General features: G+C 42.1%; 2 protein-coding genes across 2 annotated transcripts in view; one reads left to right on the top strand and one right to left on the bottom strand.

Annotated features, from left to right (window-relative positions):
- Nucleotides 1-17,039, bottom strand: part of PTCD3 (pentatricopeptide repeat domain 3) — a 31,725-nt gene extending 14,686 nt beyond the window's left edge. The window contains exons 1-9 of the mRNA XM_082672240.1: nucleotides 16,908-17,039; nucleotides 15,050-15,102; nucleotides 14,904-14,940; nucleotides 10,683-10,728; nucleotides 5,479-5,547; nucleotides 4,879-4,983; nucleotides 3,199-3,322; nucleotides 1,251-1,366; nucleotides 657-727 (exon numbers count right to left, since the gene is read on the bottom strand). Coding sequence (XP_082528366.1) covers nucleotides 657-727; nucleotides 1,251-1,366; nucleotides 3,199-3,322; nucleotides 4,879-4,983; nucleotides 5,479-5,547; nucleotides 10,683-10,728; nucleotides 14,904-14,940; nucleotides 15,050-15,102; nucleotides 16,908-17,011 — 725 coding nt within the window. The 5' untranslated portion in view covers nucleotides 17,012-17,039. The remainder of the gene's footprint in view (nucleotides 1-656; nucleotides 728-1,250; nucleotides 1,367-3,198; nucleotides 3,323-4,878; nucleotides 4,984-5,478; nucleotides 5,548-10,682; nucleotides 10,729-14,903; nucleotides 14,941-15,049; nucleotides 15,103-16,907) is intronic.
- A 372-nt stretch (nucleotides 17,040-17,411) lies between these two features.
- POLR1A (RNA polymerase I subunit A) overlaps nucleotides 17,412-19,094 on the top strand; it is a 76,207-nt gene continuing 74,524 nt past the window's right edge. The window contains exon 1 of the mRNA XM_082672666.1: nucleotides 17,412-17,557. Coding sequence (XP_082528792.1) covers nucleotides 17,481-17,557 — 77 coding nt within the window. The 5' untranslated portion in view covers nucleotides 17,412-17,480. The remainder of the gene's footprint in view (nucleotides 17,558-19,094) is intronic.

Raw genomic sequence — 19,094 nt, 5'->3', positions numbered from 1 at the left:
TCAGACAGAACCAGGATTTGGGCCAAAATGGTGCTCCACAGTCAATGCTCTTAACCACTATGAGAAATTATTAATATCTACTGAAAAAAATTAATTTTTGATTCTATTCATTTTATCACTTCAAAAAAGACTTTAGATATTAATGGTAGCTTGCCTTTCTCAGACATCCATATGAAATACCTTTCTTTTATTTAGAGCTTCTACTCAGTTAATTTAATTCTGAAATGTTAAATGATATTCACCTTTTGTTCTGAAGTGAATACTTCTGTTTGCTGGCCACTAGTCTGAACTTAGAACTATGCTCTAGCATGTGTATTCTAACATAATAAAAAACTGTGAATCTTTTAGAATTAGAGGTATATATTGCAGGGTAGGACTACTGATGAAACTACCAAAAGAACCATAACATGAAGGTTGCATGGAGTTAGATGGAAAAAAGAAGTCAGGTGTCAACCTTGTGCTGCTGGCTGGAGGCAAAGATCTAATGAAAAACGGTCCAAAATCATATGAAAACCAACTGAGACATTTATACTGCACAATGAAAACAAACTTCATTTTAGAATATTCCAGGATCGTATCTTCTTCGGGGCTGATGGGGAACATTCCACGCACTGTACGGAGCCATAACACAAAGTTCTAATCATGCTGTAACACACCTCCAAGTAACTCCAAGCTGATGACCAGCCTTCCTCTTAGGTTTCTCGTTACTTCCCTCTGTGGCCTCTTCCTGAAATGAACCATCACCAACAGATATAAAACAAAATATGACAATGGAATGCATTCTCTGAGGAAACTTCAGAAAAGCAAAGGAAATACAGATCCAATAGAAGGCAAAAAGGAAACCCAGTGTTTATTAAGAAATATTAATTTCTAAAGTGTAGAGTATGCTCACTCCTCTCTGCCCACCTACGTATGAATTTTTGAGGCGGCTGGAACCAGGGGTTTTTGCCCCGTCCCTTACACATCATACTATCACTGTAACAACAACAAAGGGGCCTGTCCAAACGTTTCTGGTCAAAGGTTTGCTGCATGTGGCAGGCAAGGTCAAAATATTTTTAAGGAGGGAACCAGGGCAAAACAATTGTTAAAATCCGTCTCCTTCTCCACATTTTTGTCCAGGCTATGTACCATGCCCCACCACACCTCAGAACAAATCTCTTCGACCCTAACACATGGCACAAGAACCTGCCTTACTTTGAGGAGGTATTGCTACCAAAAGAAACTTTAAAAATCACTGCCAAAGCCATTACCAACTCTTCTGCTTGTTCACGTTGTTGAAAATTATAATTAGTTGAGGGCTCTTGGTTACCATAGTAACATAATAAATCCAAGAGACGGTTAGTTGTTTCCAGAGATACGGTGGTTCCTGTGGGTAGTGAGAAAAAAGGGAAAGAAACCTTGAGGCATCCAAGAACTAGAGCCTACTAGATGAAAATTCTTCACTTTTCCATGAGCTGTGGCCTTCCTGGCCACCTATTCAGTCTCAGCCATCACCTTCTTGAGGGATGCGTGTACACTCCACATCAGCTTAAACACGCGGAGCGATGCAGACAGGACACAATCCCTAACAGTGCCGTGTGACAGAAAAGAGAAAACACAAGATCAAGTTTGACCCTGTGCTCATTTATTTTATGGACTCATATCCCCAGAGAAATTATCTCACGGTTCTAACTATCATCTTCAAACTGAACCCTCTGCAAATGACTGCCACGTCGTCCCCCGGGGCCAGTTCCATTTTTACAAATGCAAGCAGAACTATTCCACTTGGACCCAGGCCCTCACTGAAATACCTGCCTAGAAATACTAGCATAAATGCCTAATTATAGTAGCCTTTAAAAAATTATTGCTCAAAACATTATGTTCCCATCTTGACTCTTATGAAGGGGGAGAAAAGGGAACAGGAAGAAGTATGAAACATAATTTAGTGCTTTAAAAGAAAACTAACTGCATTTATCTAAAGAAAATATACTGATAATACAAATGCCCATCAGGAAACTTAAAAGCCCAGAAAAGACAGCATGGCAGAGTGGACGGGACACCGGTGATGGAGTGTAACTTGACTGGCTCTTACCATCTCAAAGCTGTGTAACCCTAAAGATTACCTGTAGTCAGTTTCCTTTATAAAATGGCGAGAAGCACACCAACTCATAAGGTGTATAATTCAATGCCTAGCAAAGCGCATGGCACTTATTAGGGCCTAATAATAAAATTTTGTTTCCTCTCCCAGTATGCTGCCTCATTCCATTACTGTGAATGAGTCGAGTGTTACGGGTTCGACACACTGTCTATAGTAATGCTTACTGAACATCTGCATGTGCCTACACCACACAGCGTGTAAAACAAAGGAAGACAAGTCTTAGCACTAAGATGTTTATCGTGCTCAACCAGCAGGGGGAAAAGCCTCCCTAAATGATGACCTGCATCAGCAATTCATTTATACACCCGAAGCTTTAACAGGCTACACACCAAAATTCTCAAATCAAACACAGCTTTCTGCAAATGTTTCTTGTTGTGTTTAAGGCTGTATTGAGTGACTCAGTCCAGTTTCTATCTCTTGCACGTTTGGCTGATTTTTCTCCTAAATCACTGAACAGCACTCGGGATTCTAAAGATTAATGCTGCTGCCTTCCATGCTACTATAGGTACATTCTCATGACAGCTTACAAGCCCTGGCACCTACATCTACACCCCGGGAGGTTCATCCAGATCAAATTCAGAGCCGCAGGATTTGACAGAAGTGACTTCTTCGAGGCCACAGTGCTAACTGGTGCCAGAACCTATCCAAACCTCTGATCCCGCAGCTTAGCGCTCTTTCCTTTTTAAGTATTTTTTTGCCTGCTTTATGCCTTCCAAACATACTTAAAGAATATAGGAAATGTGAATAGAGTATGTACACACCTGATGTTAAAAACAGAAGCTAAGGAAGAACGGCTGTATAATTTGTCTGCCTCTGATACAGCACAAGAGGACAAGATACTAACAAAGTTGCAACTCTACCCCACCCACGGTTTTAAAATGATGCTCAAGCAGAACAAGAAATATGACTTATTAAACTATAAAGAACACAAACACAGCCACTGAGCAGAGGAAGTAGCACAGCACTTGTAACTTCTACTCGTAACTTATCTGGATCACATACGTAACTGTGGCCCACTGCCAAGCCCATGTTCCCAAGAGGCTGCAAATGAACTTCGTCACCTGCTTGCAAGAGCTGATCGAACATGTCCACAGAAGCTTTGACTTTTCTGAGCTTGATTCGTTCCTGCAGAGCAGCCTCACTTATATCTTCAATCTGAGGTTCAAAGTACTCAGGCATAAAACACTAGGAAAACAAGATGGCTAAAGTTACTGCAAACAAGGCAATGTCAAAGGTAACCGGGTAGGACAAAATTTTGATCACCAACCCACCAAAATAAAACTTCACTGCTCCAATTCATGCTTCATGTACCAGATACTATATTTTTAACAAGAATACCTCTGTAGTGAATATAACTTATTTCAAAAAACCTCTCCAGTCTCCAAAACAAGATTACTTAGCGATCTCCTAGCTTGGGGCGGAGAATTTAAAAGCACCCAAACATAAATATTTAATCCATATCTGAAGAATCTAATTTCCAACCAAACTTCCCAATTTCAAGGTGAACTTATTTTTCCCTTGCTAAAACCATCCTTCCTACTTTCCTCCCAATCTTGGTTAAAAGTGCCACAGGACACCCAGTTTGCAAAGACAGAAACCTTTCATCCTTGATACTTCTTTTACTCTAAACGTTTAGTACTACCAAGGTATGCTGATTTTACCTCACTCACCAATTTACCCAAATATTTATTGAAGGCCTACTACTCGATGCCAGGCACTAAGCTAGACACTGGGGATAAACAGACGGAAGTCATTCTCTACCCTCAAGATGCTCACAATCTAACAGAGAAAGCAAATAAGGAATAATTATGATACAGCGTGAATGATAAATGATGTAAGAGGTCTCAGAGGTATGCGAATGCTGCCCGCCATGGGGGCAGGGGATCCACGGACAGCTTTAAGCAGAAGTGAGCTAAACATAGAAGAGTAACTGTTAAGTCAGAAACTTAACGGGGAAAGGATAGCCAACAAATGATCATTCCACTGCTGCCGCTGTCTTAGTTCAGGATTCTAATATTTTTATGGACACAATCACACTGACTACCTAATTTGTCCCCAAGAGTCGCTGCTTGAGAAGCACAAGAGGGTGTGTCTGAGTGTGTGTGTGTGTGAGTGCTTCGGAAAGTAGGGAGATGTGAGAGGGAGCAGTTTTAGACATAATGAGTCTGAGTTACTATTTCCACTAATAAACTCAGGAGGGCAGAGCCCATGTTTCGCTCACCACTGTATGACACGCTAAGCACAAGGCCTAACACACAGCAGGCCCTGCACACTCCTCATGACTACAGAACAGAGGTAGCTGGAAATGCAATCTGGACTTCAAAGTAGAGATACCTAGGCCAGATATACAAGAATGCCAAATGGAGTATAAGGGTCACTGAAGCAGGAAGATTCTGAACAGAAAAAAGAGAAAGTGCCTGAGCATGGAACCCTAAGAAAAAGACACCAAGGCTTAAGGAGTAGATAGAAAAGCTAATGAGGGAAACGAAAAAGGAACAGTCACAGAGGTAAAGATCTAAGAGTCTGGTGTCACAGAAACCAAATGGGGGAAAAAAATGGAGAGCAAATACATATAGTTTAATAAAGGTTAGTATTGTAAGCAAAGATAACCATAAACATTAAAAGACTTTTCACCCAAATACTGTAGGCATTCAAATAGCTACTTAAATATGAACCATAAAAACTTAGTTTAAGTTACAATTACATAGTATTATCTGAAAAGTCCAATTACCTCTCCTTACCGGTATATGAGGTTCAGCTATGTCTTTCTGAAAATATTTGGGATACGAATTAATAATAAACTTTGCTGCATTCTCCCCGGACTTCTTTGCCAACAAAAATGAATGCTATATAAAGAAAAAGATTTAGATATAAATTGATATAACCTCTAATTTAAACTCAAGAGATCAAAGTCACACCCTCAGCAAAAATTATTCTGCCCCCCTAAAAAAAAAAAGAGAATACAGATACACAGAATCCCAATTAGAAGTTAAACTACATAATTATTACTTATCTACCTCTGCTGAGTGTGACATAATTTCAGGTCACATCTTATATACAGCTTGAGGTATATAAAAGCAAAGTGCTTAAACCGAGTGGATTGCTCTATAGTGGGAAAGAGCCCTAAGTACTAAAAACCCAAACCAAATACCCTCTCCACAGGCAACCTCTAAAACTTTTTAATAAAAGTAGTAAAAGATTCAGAAAATCTACCAATTTATCTATCAGCATCTGTAAACTTTTCAAAAGTTTTTACAACTAAGCCAAGTTATACATGTACTCTTGTACCCAAACCAACAAGATAAAACATAATACTAGAAAAGTTTCATAAAAATACTCACAGATTCCATAGAGGATGTTGGTATGAGATAAGGATCATCTTGAAATGCGTAAGGGGCAGCTGTAGCATCCTGTGGAGAAGACACAGAAGTCTCTTTAACTAGATTTTTATTAAGAGGACCTTGCAGGTTTTGGTGATGACTAAAAACTCTGTAAAGTAAGTTTAAACTATACATGTATCACAGAAGCAGAAATATGTATGTTTGCAGACACTAATACCTACACTGTACCCGTGGCTCTGTAGAGTTGTTTGTGATTATGCACAACTTAAAGCAAACAATGGCTCAAACCCCCATGACTGCTTTTTAATTGAAGGCTGCTATCACCAGGGACAATTGCTGTTTTAAACTGAAGGTCAAGAGCTTCTGAATTAACTAGCCTGGGCACCAGCTTCCTGCACTAAGGTTTCCTGCAAATGGAGGAGAGTAGTTACTGGGCCCTCTCTGGAAGCAGGAACTGCAGCTTCTCCCCCGTCCTGTTGCCCAAGGTTCTATACTTCCAGGTAGAACCCTGAGCAAAATTAACTCTCCGGCACCACTAGAGGCTCACTTAGAACAGCCCTCAAGTTACTTCTTCTGGCCTTCTCCTATCCCTTGCAGCCCCCTTCCCTGGGCCTTCTGGCAACTCTGTTCCACAGGAAAATCTCAACTTGCATCCTGAATCTCTTCTGTCCCCGATGCCTTGTCTTACTGACCTGGATTCTCCAGGGGAAAGCCTCCCTGCGGCTCTCACCGGAAGGACGCTCATACCTAGGGCGCGGAGGCAGTACTCCTTGGGGTCCTCGCTTCCTGATGCCTGATGCTGTATTCCCTTTATACTCATTTGAGCCTCCTTTCATCTGGTTATACCACTCTCTACCAACATGTGGTGGGTATGTAATGGCAACGCCGAGGAAGCAGTTCTAGGGCAGTTGCCCTGGACTATTACTCCCCGATTACCAACTGCTGCTTGGCTCTGTCCTGTCCACCATCCTCATCAAATACCTGTTTGGGGCCCCTAGTTCTGTGACATGCTGGACTTCCCTTACTAGACTTACTCTTCTTATTTGTTTCCTACATTTTCCTCCCTCAATGATTTCCAAGCCCTTCATGGTTTCTGAGAAACAACTTCTCTACTCTGGGCCTGTAGCTCAGATGCCTCACACTAAATTTATCCTCAACTGAACTTCCCTGACAGAGCTCCTTCTCCCTCCTATCTTCTCTGTCTCAGTGAATGGTACCAAGCACTCTGCAAGCCAAGCCAAAGATCCTCTCCTACTACTTCCACTCAACTAACCTGTCACCAGCTGTGGTCAACTCGAGCTCCTTAACATCCCCTACCTACTCCACCGTCCCTTATCCCCACTGCCACTGCCTTAGTTCAGTACCTTCCTTATTCATTCATTCCATATTTACTGAGCACCTCGAATGTGCCAGGCATTATTCTAGCTACCAAGGAGACAATAAAATCTTATCCCCCACAGAGCTCACAATTTAGTAGGGAAAAAAATCTCCAAACAACAAAAATAAATAAAACATATAGTAATTTTAAAGGCAATAACTGCTATGAGAAAGAAAGGAAGGGAGGGAGGGAGGGAGGGAAAACGAACTATCAGAGAAAAGAACCATACATTTATTTATTAATTCTTTTTTTTTTTTTTTTTTGTGGTACGCGGGCCTCTCACTGTTGCGGCCTCTCCCATTGCGGAGCACAGGCTCCGGATGCGCAGGTTCAGCGGCCATGGCTCAAGGGCCCAGCCGCTCCGCGGCATGAACCCGCGTCCCCTGCATCGGCAGGCGGACTCTCAACCACTGCGCCACCAAGGAACCCTAATTCTTTTTTTAAATTAATTAATTTATTTATTTTTGGCTGTGCTGGGTCTTCGTTGCTGCGCACAGGCTTTCTCTAGTTGTGGCGAGCAGGAGTTACTCTTAGTTGTGGTGCACGGGCCTCTCATTGCTGTGGCTTCTCTTGGTGCGGAGCACAGACTCTAGGCGCATGGGCTTCAGTAGTTGTGGCACATGGGCTCAGTAGTTGTGGCTTGCAGGCTCTAGAGCGCAGGCTCAGTAGTTGTGGCACACGGGCTTAGCTGCTCTACGGCATGTGGGATCTTCCCGGACCAGGGCTCGAACCCATGTCCCGTGCATTGTTAGGTGGATTCTTAACCACTGTGCCACCAGAAGTCCCCGAAACATACAATTTTAAATGGTGTGGTTGAGGAAGGCCTCAATGAAAAGGCTTAAAGAGATGAAGGAGGAAATTATGTGGATATCTCAGGGAAAAATACTCCAGGCAGAATAAACAGCAAACATTAAAGCCCTGAGGCAGACCCAGGCCTACTAAGAAACTGAGAATTAGCCAGGAGGCCACGTAGAGCAGAGCCATCAAGGAAGACGGCAGGAGATGTGGCAGCGGGGGTGGCGGATGGACACGCAAGGCCTCAGAGGCCCTCGGATGGGCTTCAGGTTTTATTTGAATTATGACAAATGAGAAGCCATTCTATGATAAATGAGAAGACAAATGAACTCTGAGTAGAAGAGGGATGTGATTCAACACTGTAGCAGGTCACTACGGCTGCTTAATTGAGAACAGTCTGTAGGGGGCAGAGGAGGTGAAGAGGACAGAGACTGTTGTGATTAATCCAAGATGGTAAGAGATGATGGTGGCCTGGATGACCAAGGTGATCACGGTGATGACAAGCGCTCAGGATTTGGATGCTGTGCAGGAAGAAAAGTTACCAGGCTTGAAACTGCTATTCTTAGAAAGGCCTGCTTACAAGGCCTGGTGGGCATCTGGGAACTTGGATTTTGGAGGGTTCCCACCATTCCCAGTACTGATCTAAACTGTACTATGTGGTTTATGCTAAACTCCTGCTTTCCTTCTGGGAGTGTGGAATTCTGGTATGTGCCAGACATAGACTCTGGGCACTGAGTCTCTAAAGAGCTTTCCTGGTAGACTTTCCCACGTGTTGTCAACTCTGCTGGAGGAATTACGTGAGTCCTTTGTGACTGCACTGGGAAAACTCTTGGAAGCTTTCTCCTGGTCTCCTTTGGACTTTACCCCACGTGCCTTCTTCTTTTACTGATTTTGCTTTGTGTCCTTTCATTGTAATAAAACATAGCTGTAGGACCATATGCTGAGTCCTGTGAATCCTCCTAGCAAACCACTGAACCTTGGCGTGGTCTTTGGGACTCCGTACACAAATATTTTGATGGAAGAAACAGGATTTACTGAAGTGCAGCACATGAAAAAGAGGAGCAACTAGAAGCATGGAGCTGCCATTAATGAGATGGCGAAGAATGTGTGAGTTTTAGAGAGAAAGGGGCTGGGCTTTGGACATGTTAAGATCATTATTATACATTTGAGAGAAAAGGTTTCTCGTATCCACATTGCTGTCTTTCCTAAATTTTTTTTTTTCCTTTTTGCGGTACGCGGGCCTCTCACCGCTGTGGCCACTCCTGTTGCAGAGCACAGGCTCTGGACGCGCAGGCTCAGCGGCCACGGCTCACGGGCGCAGCCGCTCCGCGGCATGTGGGATCTTCCCGGACTGGGGCACGAACCTGTGTCCCCTGCATCGGCAGGCGGACTCTTAACCACTGTGCCACCAGGGAATCCCCCTAAAATTTGAATGATTATGTCACACCACTGCTTAAAGTCTTTCAGTGGACTTGAATAAAAATCAGAAGACCCTAGCATAGCATTCATGCTCTTGCCTCACCTCTCATTGCTCTACCCCACAAATTCTTGCTTCCCCCATACAACCTACTCATTCTATGCCTTTGTGCCTCTGCTCCTGGTGCTGCCTCTGCTAGGAATGCTCTTCCCACTATCCTGGCTTCTCATCTCCCAAGCATCGATCCGATACCAGCTCTTCTGAAGTCCTTTCTCAGTCTGGGTTATGCACCCTCTCCTCAGGGCTCCTTCAGCCTCCCTCTCTAGAAACCATGCAAGGACTCTGTCTTAATTCCACAACCAGCACAGCGCCTGGTAAGCACAGTTAAGGGCAGAATGTGTGGTTACTGAATGAATGAATGACTATCCCTTGGATTTTAAGTGCCCAAACAGACAAGTCAGACAACTCCACACATAATTCTGTAACTTCTTTGACCTGAAAGGGCCCTGGGCCATTCTCATTAAAAAACTGAGAACAGTCTCAGAGGCCTATTTCAAGAGTTTACATTTCAGGTGCCTATTTATGGATAAGTGAGCTGGAAATCTCAATGTCTTGCTAGTGTGGAGATGCAGTATTTAAAAACCCGTCCTCAGATACTGCTAGGGTCTATCAGTGCATATTTGGCCTGACAGCCTGTAAGTTTAGCATCTACAATAGAAGAAAAATTCTGGAAATCTGTGATAACGGTCTCAGGGAGGGTCAGAATCCACACAGACATTGCAGCAAAAAGAAAGGACTTAATTACTTTAGACATTTCCCCCACAGCTGAAACTGAAAGTACAGTTTGCAGCTAATGAAAAATACAATCAATCAGAAAGTTCCATTTCTAAGGCATTAACCAGGGTTTCAGTTTATCTATCAAGACTACAGACTCTATTCTTGAACTGTCAAGAGAGCAAATTATTCACAAATAAATCACCAAGATAGCTGGAGCAATAAGGAAATAGCTAGCACTTACCGAGCATGTCCTTTGTGTTAGGCACTGTCCAAAACCCTTTCACGTGTACTAACTTATTTAATTCTCACCCAAACCTCAAGGTTTGGTGCTATAATTAAATCCCCATTTTATAGATAAGGAAACAGAAGCATCAAGAGAAAAGGTCACTTTGTGATAAAGATGAAACAAAACATTTGGCTCCAGGACCCAGATTCTTAATCACTGAATTACTTCCAGCATGGTGGGTACACTGTTCCCAAAGTTGGTCTACAGATCACTTGCATTAGAGTATCACACCCAAACCATTCCCCAGGAACATGCATTTCAACAAGCTCTTCAGGAGGTTAAGTTTAAAAATCACTGGCATAGTATAAAAACACTGAATTTGGAGAAAAAAGACATGGTACTAAGTCAGGGTTTTAATATCCTAAGTAGCCCTGGGCCAATCACTTTAAAAGCTTTAGTTTTCTCATTTGTCACATGAAGGGACTGAACTAGATATTTCTAATAAGAAACTCTCTAGATCTACAACAGTTTAATTGTGAATCATGCAGAGATATGAACATAACAGTTATTATTAGCTGAGTTAGATACAAAAACCTAAAATTCCTACTTACCCTGTGTACCGTGGATGCAAGTGCCTGAAGAACAGCCACTTTATCCCTAAGAATGAGAATCACAAGTTAACCCTCTGAGGGCTTTTCACACTCACAAAGCGAACAAGTGATCCTACTCTCAGAATGGACTGGCCAACAACAAAGTTCAGGTCTCAAGTAAAGCCAGTTCTGATCTCTCAAGATCACTAGAATAATAAGTTAGAAAATGAGAAAACTGTTTAGTTCTCTTGCCCAAAGGTGGTTAGTACACGTTCCATGCTACGCTCTCTGGCCTGGTCCCTATAACCATCACCCAGGGCTAGCAATTTTCACCCTCATCTCATCAAACTCTCTAACCTGAATCTTTCCTCCTCCTACCCAGTTTCCTATGCATTCTTACTGTAGCTTTCTGTAATATTCTTGCCTTTATTATCCAAACTGGTGGCTCTTAATGCAGCTATATATAAGAATAAATCACAAGCCGCACTCTGGACTGTTGAATCAGGACCCCCAGGTTCTATGGAGAACTGTCACATTCATTCTTACTGAATTCCCAGATGATTCGAGTTTGGAACCTCTCAACTATATAACCTTTATAAGAAGTTCAGGCCAGCCACCCACTATGACTATGGGTAGAGACATTCACTAACTACTGAAAAGAGGTTTCACTGGAAAAATTGACAAACAAAATAATTTGGTTTCAAATGTATTTTTACTTGTGTTAGATTTTGTGTTTCATTTCAAAAAGGGAAATAAGAATAAACTTAATAAACCAAATGTATTTTTTAAATAAAGTTTAAACATACACTCATAATTTAAGTCATTTGAAAAAAAAGAAAACACGTAGGAAATTTTATACTATGTCAAGACTAATTCCCTGACATACACAACATCTACTGGATTTTCTAAAATCACACTTACGTAATTTCAGTGAGAGAAAGATATTCTTTCATCTCCCAGTATTCCCTAACTAAATGCTACGTTAGCATATTTAAGTCGTATCAAGTGAGTACATCTTTACAACATATTGAACAAATGTAAGTGAAAAAATTATGAACATTCAGATCACTCACTAAAAATAACCTCAATGAATACATTATACTTAAAAAAAAAAAAACTAGACTATTATATCTGGTGTCATTTTGCGACCCCCTCCTCCTCTACTCTAAGTTTGGTGTTTATAATTCCAGAACTTTAAAGGGTACTTTTACACACATACCACCATAAAACCAAATCGAAAACATATACCGTCATTCTGGATACGTGCTTCCATAAGTTTGACTGTATTATCCATGCTACGATGTGTAAATCTAATTAATTCCTTAAATGTTATATAGTATAATAACTGCTTTTTATTATCCCCTTACATATGGGCATTTGGGCTATTTCAATTTCTTATTATTCCCAAGTTGTAAAGAACACTGTCATCCATGTCTCTCTGGGCGTTATTTGCAGGGGTTCCTCCAGAATGGCTAACCGATAAGGTGTGCACATTTTAGGTCGTGGTTCTGCCCACTTTCCCTTCAAAGTGTTGTTCCACTGACTGCCCAAGCAACAACCATATCTGAGCAACCATTTCTCCACATCCTCTTCTGGCCAATCTGGTAAGTTTTAACATCCATTCCTTTAATGAGCCCAGTTACCTATGCACCGATCATAATTGGGTTCCCTGCCCTCTCTACAGTAACTACACCATCCAGATTAGCATGCTCAGAATACTCTATCCTGTCACATTCCTATATGAAAACTCACAGTGACTCTCTACAATTTGTTAGTCTTCTATGGCATCTGTGATTTGGGAAAGATACCTTAAAAGCATCTTAAGAGCCTTAAAAGATGCTTCATCTCTCAAATAAGGCAACAGGAATTCGTAGTCTTTTATGGCTTCTTCTAGGTCTAAAAGCACAAATTCCTGAGCCTGGAAAGCAGAGGCTATCAGAGAGCCTCTATCAATCGCTTTGTCTGTAAAGGGACAGACAGTAAGTATTTTCGGCTTTATGGGCCGTGAGGACTGTTGCAACTACCCAGCTCTGCCTTTGGAGCATAAAAGTAGGCACAGATAGTAAGTTAACAAATGAGTGAGGCTGTGTTCCAAAAAAAAATTTAACTGACACTGAAATCTGAATTTCACATAATTTTCACATGTCATGAAATAGTCTTCTTCTTTCAACTATAAAAAGTGTAAAAACCATTCTTACCTCATGGGCTGTAAATAAATAGGCCTCAGTTTGCTCTCTACCAACTACCTTATTTCTCCTATTCTAATAGAGCATTTTTCACAGGCCTGCCTGCATGGTCTCCTACTACCACCAGACAGATCATGATCATGTCCCACCCTACCTTACTGTTTCTGTATCTGTGGGGCTTATAGTTTAGGGTTTATAAGAATTACCTGCAGGAATATGTATTTTAAACAAAATTCCCTGGTGATTCTGATGCCAACAAAATCATCTGACCCATTTTAAGGTACAGCTAAACTATGTTTTCAATAAAACTCACCTTGATTACTGCAATACAACCACTCTTCGTTCCATCATATCCTGTGTAGCCCCTAGTCATGTGTAAACAGTTATGTACACATGTAAAGTGGGTATAAGACATAAAGTATAAAATATGCACACAACTCAACTAGACTTTAGTCCACCTGAACATATCCTCAATACACTCCCTCTCTTGTATTCCCTGTGGTACCTTTGTCAGGGATAGAGGCACAATGAGTTGGTAAAGTGCACTGGGCTGGAATGTCATTCAAGAAATGCCTCATTCACGATATGTATATTCCTACTCTTATCTTGGTTCTGATTCTCAGTCCAGGGAAGACAAAAATGACCCTGAATATAACCATATAATAAAATACTACGTAATCATTCAAAATTTAAAACAGAGTATAGAACGGTACATCTAACAAATCAACTCTGCTAAACTAAATGTATACGTACAACTTCAAATGTTACATTCCAGAACTTTAAAATAATAGGTATCACCTATTGAGATCTGATTCTGTGGCAGGAACTGTTCAAATGCTCATTTAATCCTAAGGCAGGTACTGTATTACCCACATTCTACTATGGCACAGACAGATTAGGTAACTTGCCTCTGAGTACAGTGATTGTTGGTAATTTTATTTCCTTTCTGCATGTTCAATTTATCCCACTGAACAATAACCATTAGTTACCTTGCTAATTAATGGCAATAACCATTAATTACTTTAGTAATTTAAGTTTTTTTTAAGTGAGCCTGAATATTCAGGTCATACTCAAAAAACACCTGGCTTTTTGAAGGATCTTTTTTTTTTTTTTTGCTGTACGCGGGCCTCTCACTGTTGTGGCCTCTCCCGTTGCGGAGCACAGGCTCCGGACGCACAGGCTCAGCGGCCGTGGCTCACGGGCCCAGCCGCTCTGCGGCATGTGGGATCTTCCCGGACCGGGGCACGAACCCGTGTCCCCTGCATCGGCAGGTGGACTCTCAACCACTGCGCCACCAGGGAAGCCCTGAAGGATCTTTAAATGCATTCAATAATATCATTACTACACAAACTTTTGTAAGTTTTAGTTCTTATATATTCAACAAATGTTTACTATATAAGGCAATTTGTTCAAGGATCTTTCAAGTGAGTTAAAAAAGCTAAATTTTGCAGTGTGCACCATTTGTTTCATCTTACCTCAGTAAAGACCATAAAAATAATTTTTTTTTTTTTTTGCGGTACGCGGGCCTCTCACCGCCGTGGCCCCTCCCGTTGCGGAGCACAGGCTCCGGACACGCAGGCTCAGCGGCCATGGATCACGGGCCCAGCCGCTCTGCGGCATGTGGGATCCTCCCGGACCGGGGCACGAACCCGTGTCCCCTGCATCAGCAGGCGGACTCTCAACCACTGCGCCACCAGGGAAGCCCCCCATAAAGATAATATTTTTTTTAATCTCCCAATAACGTGAAAACTTCCTTAAAAAAAAAAAAAAATTACTCTAATAATGATGCTCATAATTGACCATCACTACGTAAACACTAACATAAATTTAGTTCAGGTCTTTTAACTCTTAAGTAAATCTCATTCCCCATTCACACACTACTCTCTACCTTCCTCTTCTATGTTCTTTCAGACCCCTAAGCTTTTCTCTCCTCAATGGTTCCCTCCCCAAGAATGCTCTCCCATTGCTATTCCCACCACTAGCTTCTTACCTAACAATATTTTGCTCATAATAAGCACTTAACCACTTGCTGAATGAACACTGATGGAATACTCACCAAGTTTTCTTTTTTGGAATGACCACTTCTTCAGTCCCTTAATGTGAAAAATAAAACAAAGTGAATCAGTTTCCTAATACTACTACTATAAATAAGTATAATGCATTAATATAAAAATTGAGTTACTTCAATATATTTTTATATACCTGTTGCACCAGCTCCTTCAACCTCTGGGACGGCTGCACTTCCAGAATAAAATCTACAAAAAAATAAAAGCCCTAAAGCTAATACACATTAATGAACTTCCCAGCTCACCTCCACTTATGTGAAACTCAGCCAAAATTTTCCAATTATCACGGATCAAACCAACTGGATAATTCATGTCAACGTATGCTGAGAAGACGTGGTCTCAATGGCAAGTTCAAAATGATTACAAAATATGTACCAGATATCGACATCATATTGCCAAAAAAATTTTAAATCAGGCCATCTCATTAAATAAAATCAGGGGAAAAAAGGAAAAATTTAGTAGCACTTGAACATTTGAGCAGCTTCTGAAATATAAGGAACTTTCACCTTTGAGAACCCAAAACACTGAGGCTAAAAGGGATGATGTAATGAGCTCCTGATTTTACATGGATGATGCCCTGATGACAATAAAAGATTATCCCACTTAAAGCAATTTTGACAAATTATGAAACTAAGATCACCACAGCCTTTCATTGCACTTCCTTCAACAATCAGGAATGTACCAAATGTACGTGTCCTAATTTAAACTTGGAACAATTTATATTATTTTTTTAACCCAAAATATAGAATCACTGACCCATGAATGAGTTTTAAAACGTTCTGATCATGCTAAAAAATAGAGTCAATATACCACACAGATAATGTACACTACCTTGTAAGTATTTCCTTCCTAAATAGCATTGGTACCATTCAGAAAATTGTCAAGATGTGATTAAATGAAGAATTACTTCCTCTACTAGTATCTGGTCTCGGGCATCATCTTAAAACAATACCTCTCTGCTACGGATCAACTTCAGAAAGGGATCAATTCTTTCAAATCATGCTGTTTCTCGTGACATGTATGTCACATACACCACTCTTGTCTTGTGAAGACTGAGGGAGAGATGCTGCTGCCAAATCAAAGGAAATGGGTAGAAAAACAACAACACTGGGCACCACCGGGAAAAGGACTGGGATTGAACAGCAGCATTAAGGCTCCTGCACTACCAGGTGGAGCGTCTTCTCTTTTGTGAGGACTGAGGAGGGAAGATGTTACATATAAAATGTATATTGTAAATTACACACCTCACTTATTACTCACAATTTTCTGATGGCTACTACTAGCTCCAGTTTACACATAAGGGAATTTGTCTACTATCACTTCACAAAGGAAATGGCAAACATCGAATCCAAAATTAGGCTATTCCCAAATTTTCACAACAAATTCCCACCTCATACTTCCACAACGCCAGTTTGTACCTAGTGAAAAAAACTACACAAATGACACATGCGCCAAGTTTTAACAATCACAGCAATCCTATCCAGATTGTGTTCAGATCTTTTAGACTTTCTTGTTTTTATAAACACCTGTATAATTTCTTTGGCCAAACATCCCCACAACACCCAGCATACGGTGGAACTCGTAAACTGCCTTTAACTTGGGAAAACCTGATTTTCTCCCCTTTCTCCCGGTGGGTGAAAACGGGTAAGAGCGGATACAATTTTTCTTTCTTTTAAAACTTGGGGAGGCGTTGCCAATACCCACACTTACTAGAATGCAAGATCCACAACAGCAGGATCCTGAATCTTGCCAAGAGTTCTAACCCCGGGGTAGGCGAGCCCCAGCAATAAATATCCCTCTAACCAGCGCGTTCGGAGCCCTTCTTCAAGTACGCGGACTCCGCGTGCCAGCTTCTCGGGGCACGCAGCCGCGAGCGCACGCACGCGCCTTCCACTCCACCGTACCTAGTTCCCCAGCTCTCCGGGGGTAAAGGGGATACATACGGCCCAGGTGATCCTGGGGTCTTTCTCATGGATTCTCCAAGCTTCTCTTACCTGCTACTGGGGGCCCGTCCGCAGAGACCTGCCCGTCGACCCCTCAGCGGTAGGCAAAGCCCGCGGCGGACCCTCAACCAGCGAGCCGAATGTACGGCCGCCATCTTTGGCGTCTTCGCACAGCATACGGGGAAAGCATGCCCTCCACCTAAGGCTGTGGGGGAGGGGGGAGGGGGCGTGGAATAGCTCGGCTATTGGCTGAGACGGAACAAGACGAAAGCAATCATAACATAGGAGGTTACAGTCCCATGGTTTGAAAGATTTTGCTTCGGAAGTTAAAGGCTCAGTACACCTCATTTGCCTCAAAGATATTTCCTAAAATATTATTTTAATGTCTTATATGTATTCGATTATTTTCAAAATAAAAGGGCGAGTGAGAGTCGTGAAATTATTTCCTTCCCCCCCTAGATCGGAAATGTTATCGTCCACGTAAATCTTCCCGCGAGCCTTTCTCGCGCGCGCAAGCGCAGTTTAAATCACATGGTGGCTGCGGGCCGGAGGCAGCGTTGAAAAATATACCCGTGGTGACTGGAATTTCTCTCCGGGTGTCAGAGCTCGGAACTGACCTGGAGGATGTTGGGCTCAAAGAACATGCCCTGGCGGCGGCTGCAGGGCATTTCTTTCGGGATGTATTCGGCCGAAGAGCTCAAGTAAGGAGTTGGTGGGAAGCGTGCAGAGCTTCTTGGGGTCGGGGCCACAAACTACCGTTCCCAGAAGGTCTGGCGCCCAATTTCTCCTCAGAGTCCATGGCTGTCTGGCGCATGGCCTGCTGGGACCCGTAGTTCCGGGAACGTCCCTGGCTAGTGAGCACTGCCTAGAACCCAGTGGGGCTAGGGCAGAGTTTGCCCTTGGGAAGGTGGGGGTACCCAGATTGCGGCGTTATCATCCGCCAGTCTCCTCGTTAATTAGCCTGCGTTTGTGTAGTTACTATAATGTCTCTGACGTGGTTTATTAAGCTCATGGTTAGTCTCCTCTTGTCTATAAAATGATGATCGTTCGAGACTCAATTCATGCGACAACTTCTCCTTGCTAGGACCGCTTATATTCTCTGCCTAATTACTAAATCAAAGCGGCCCTCTTCAGTCCTCATTTTGATCACCGTAGCATTTGACAGTCTTTCTCTTTTCCAGCACCTTATTTATTGTTTTCAGGTTCTTTTATTTCTGTGACAAGTACTACTTCTTTCTTCCCTTTATCAACCCACAAACATTTATCCATCATCCAGTTTTTGTCAGGCACTAAGCTAAGCATTCAGGACACATTGGTGAACAAGGTCCTTGCATTCGTGGTTAATATTCGAATTCGTCTCAGGCTCCTTAGCTGATTCCTCTTTTACTTAAATATTGCTGTTCCTTGAGATTCTATTCTGGTCATACATGCTGCTTTTCTTGTCCTAAATGTCCTCCCTAGACAATTTCACCACTTTCCTGAGTGATACTCTCAAAATTTAAATCTCCAGACCAATTTTCGTTTCCTGATTCTTCAGACTCATTGTTTTCAGCTGCTTTTTGGACATCTCTATTTGAATTTCACACCGAGTTCTTAAACTCCTATACCAAAAACTCAACAACTACTTCCCCTAAAGGGAGAGGGAACTTGCCCCTCCAAAGTGGTGTACCTAGACTAGTGCAAGATGGTCAATATTTTGTGACAGGACAAATATTCTATATCTGTTTCACCTGACATCTCATTTACTTATTGGGCTCTTACTGTGTGTCACTTACATGTCTATTCGTTCTATAATCTCCTTTCAACACTACTGTTACTGTCTTAGATCATACCCTTATCTCTTGTTTGAATTGTCTTTTTCTTCCGCCTCCCCCGCACTTACACCAGTCCAGTGCATGCTCTACATTGCTGTTAAAATTATTCTTCCAAAGTGCAGATGTGATCATGCTACTCTCACCCTTAAAACCCTCCAGAGGCTTTCCATTTCCCAAAGGTAAATGATAGTTTCTTAACTTAGCCTACAAGTTTACCCATGAGCAGGCCAATGCTGATTTTTGCTAAAGCATCATCCCTTCGCCAGCCCTACTAAACCACTTGCACATTCCATAAAGTGCCATGAGGTTTCAACGTCTGGGCCTTACCTCAAGCTATTTCCTCTGCGTGCATTGTCCTCTCTGCCAGAGGGATCTGCTTCTCTGCTCTTGCCCCCAACCCCCAGCAGACACCTGGAGAGCATCT

Source organism: Grampus griseus (genome assembly GCF_964374135.1).
Source record: "Grampus griseus genome assembly, chromosome: 15".
In the NCBI taxonomy this organism is placed as follows: Eukaryota; Metazoa; Chordata; class Mammalia; order Artiodactyla; family Delphinidae; genus Grampus; species Grampus griseus.
Note: the sequence above shows the minus strand (reverse complement) of the source record. Positions and strands in the feature narration are given on the sequence as shown.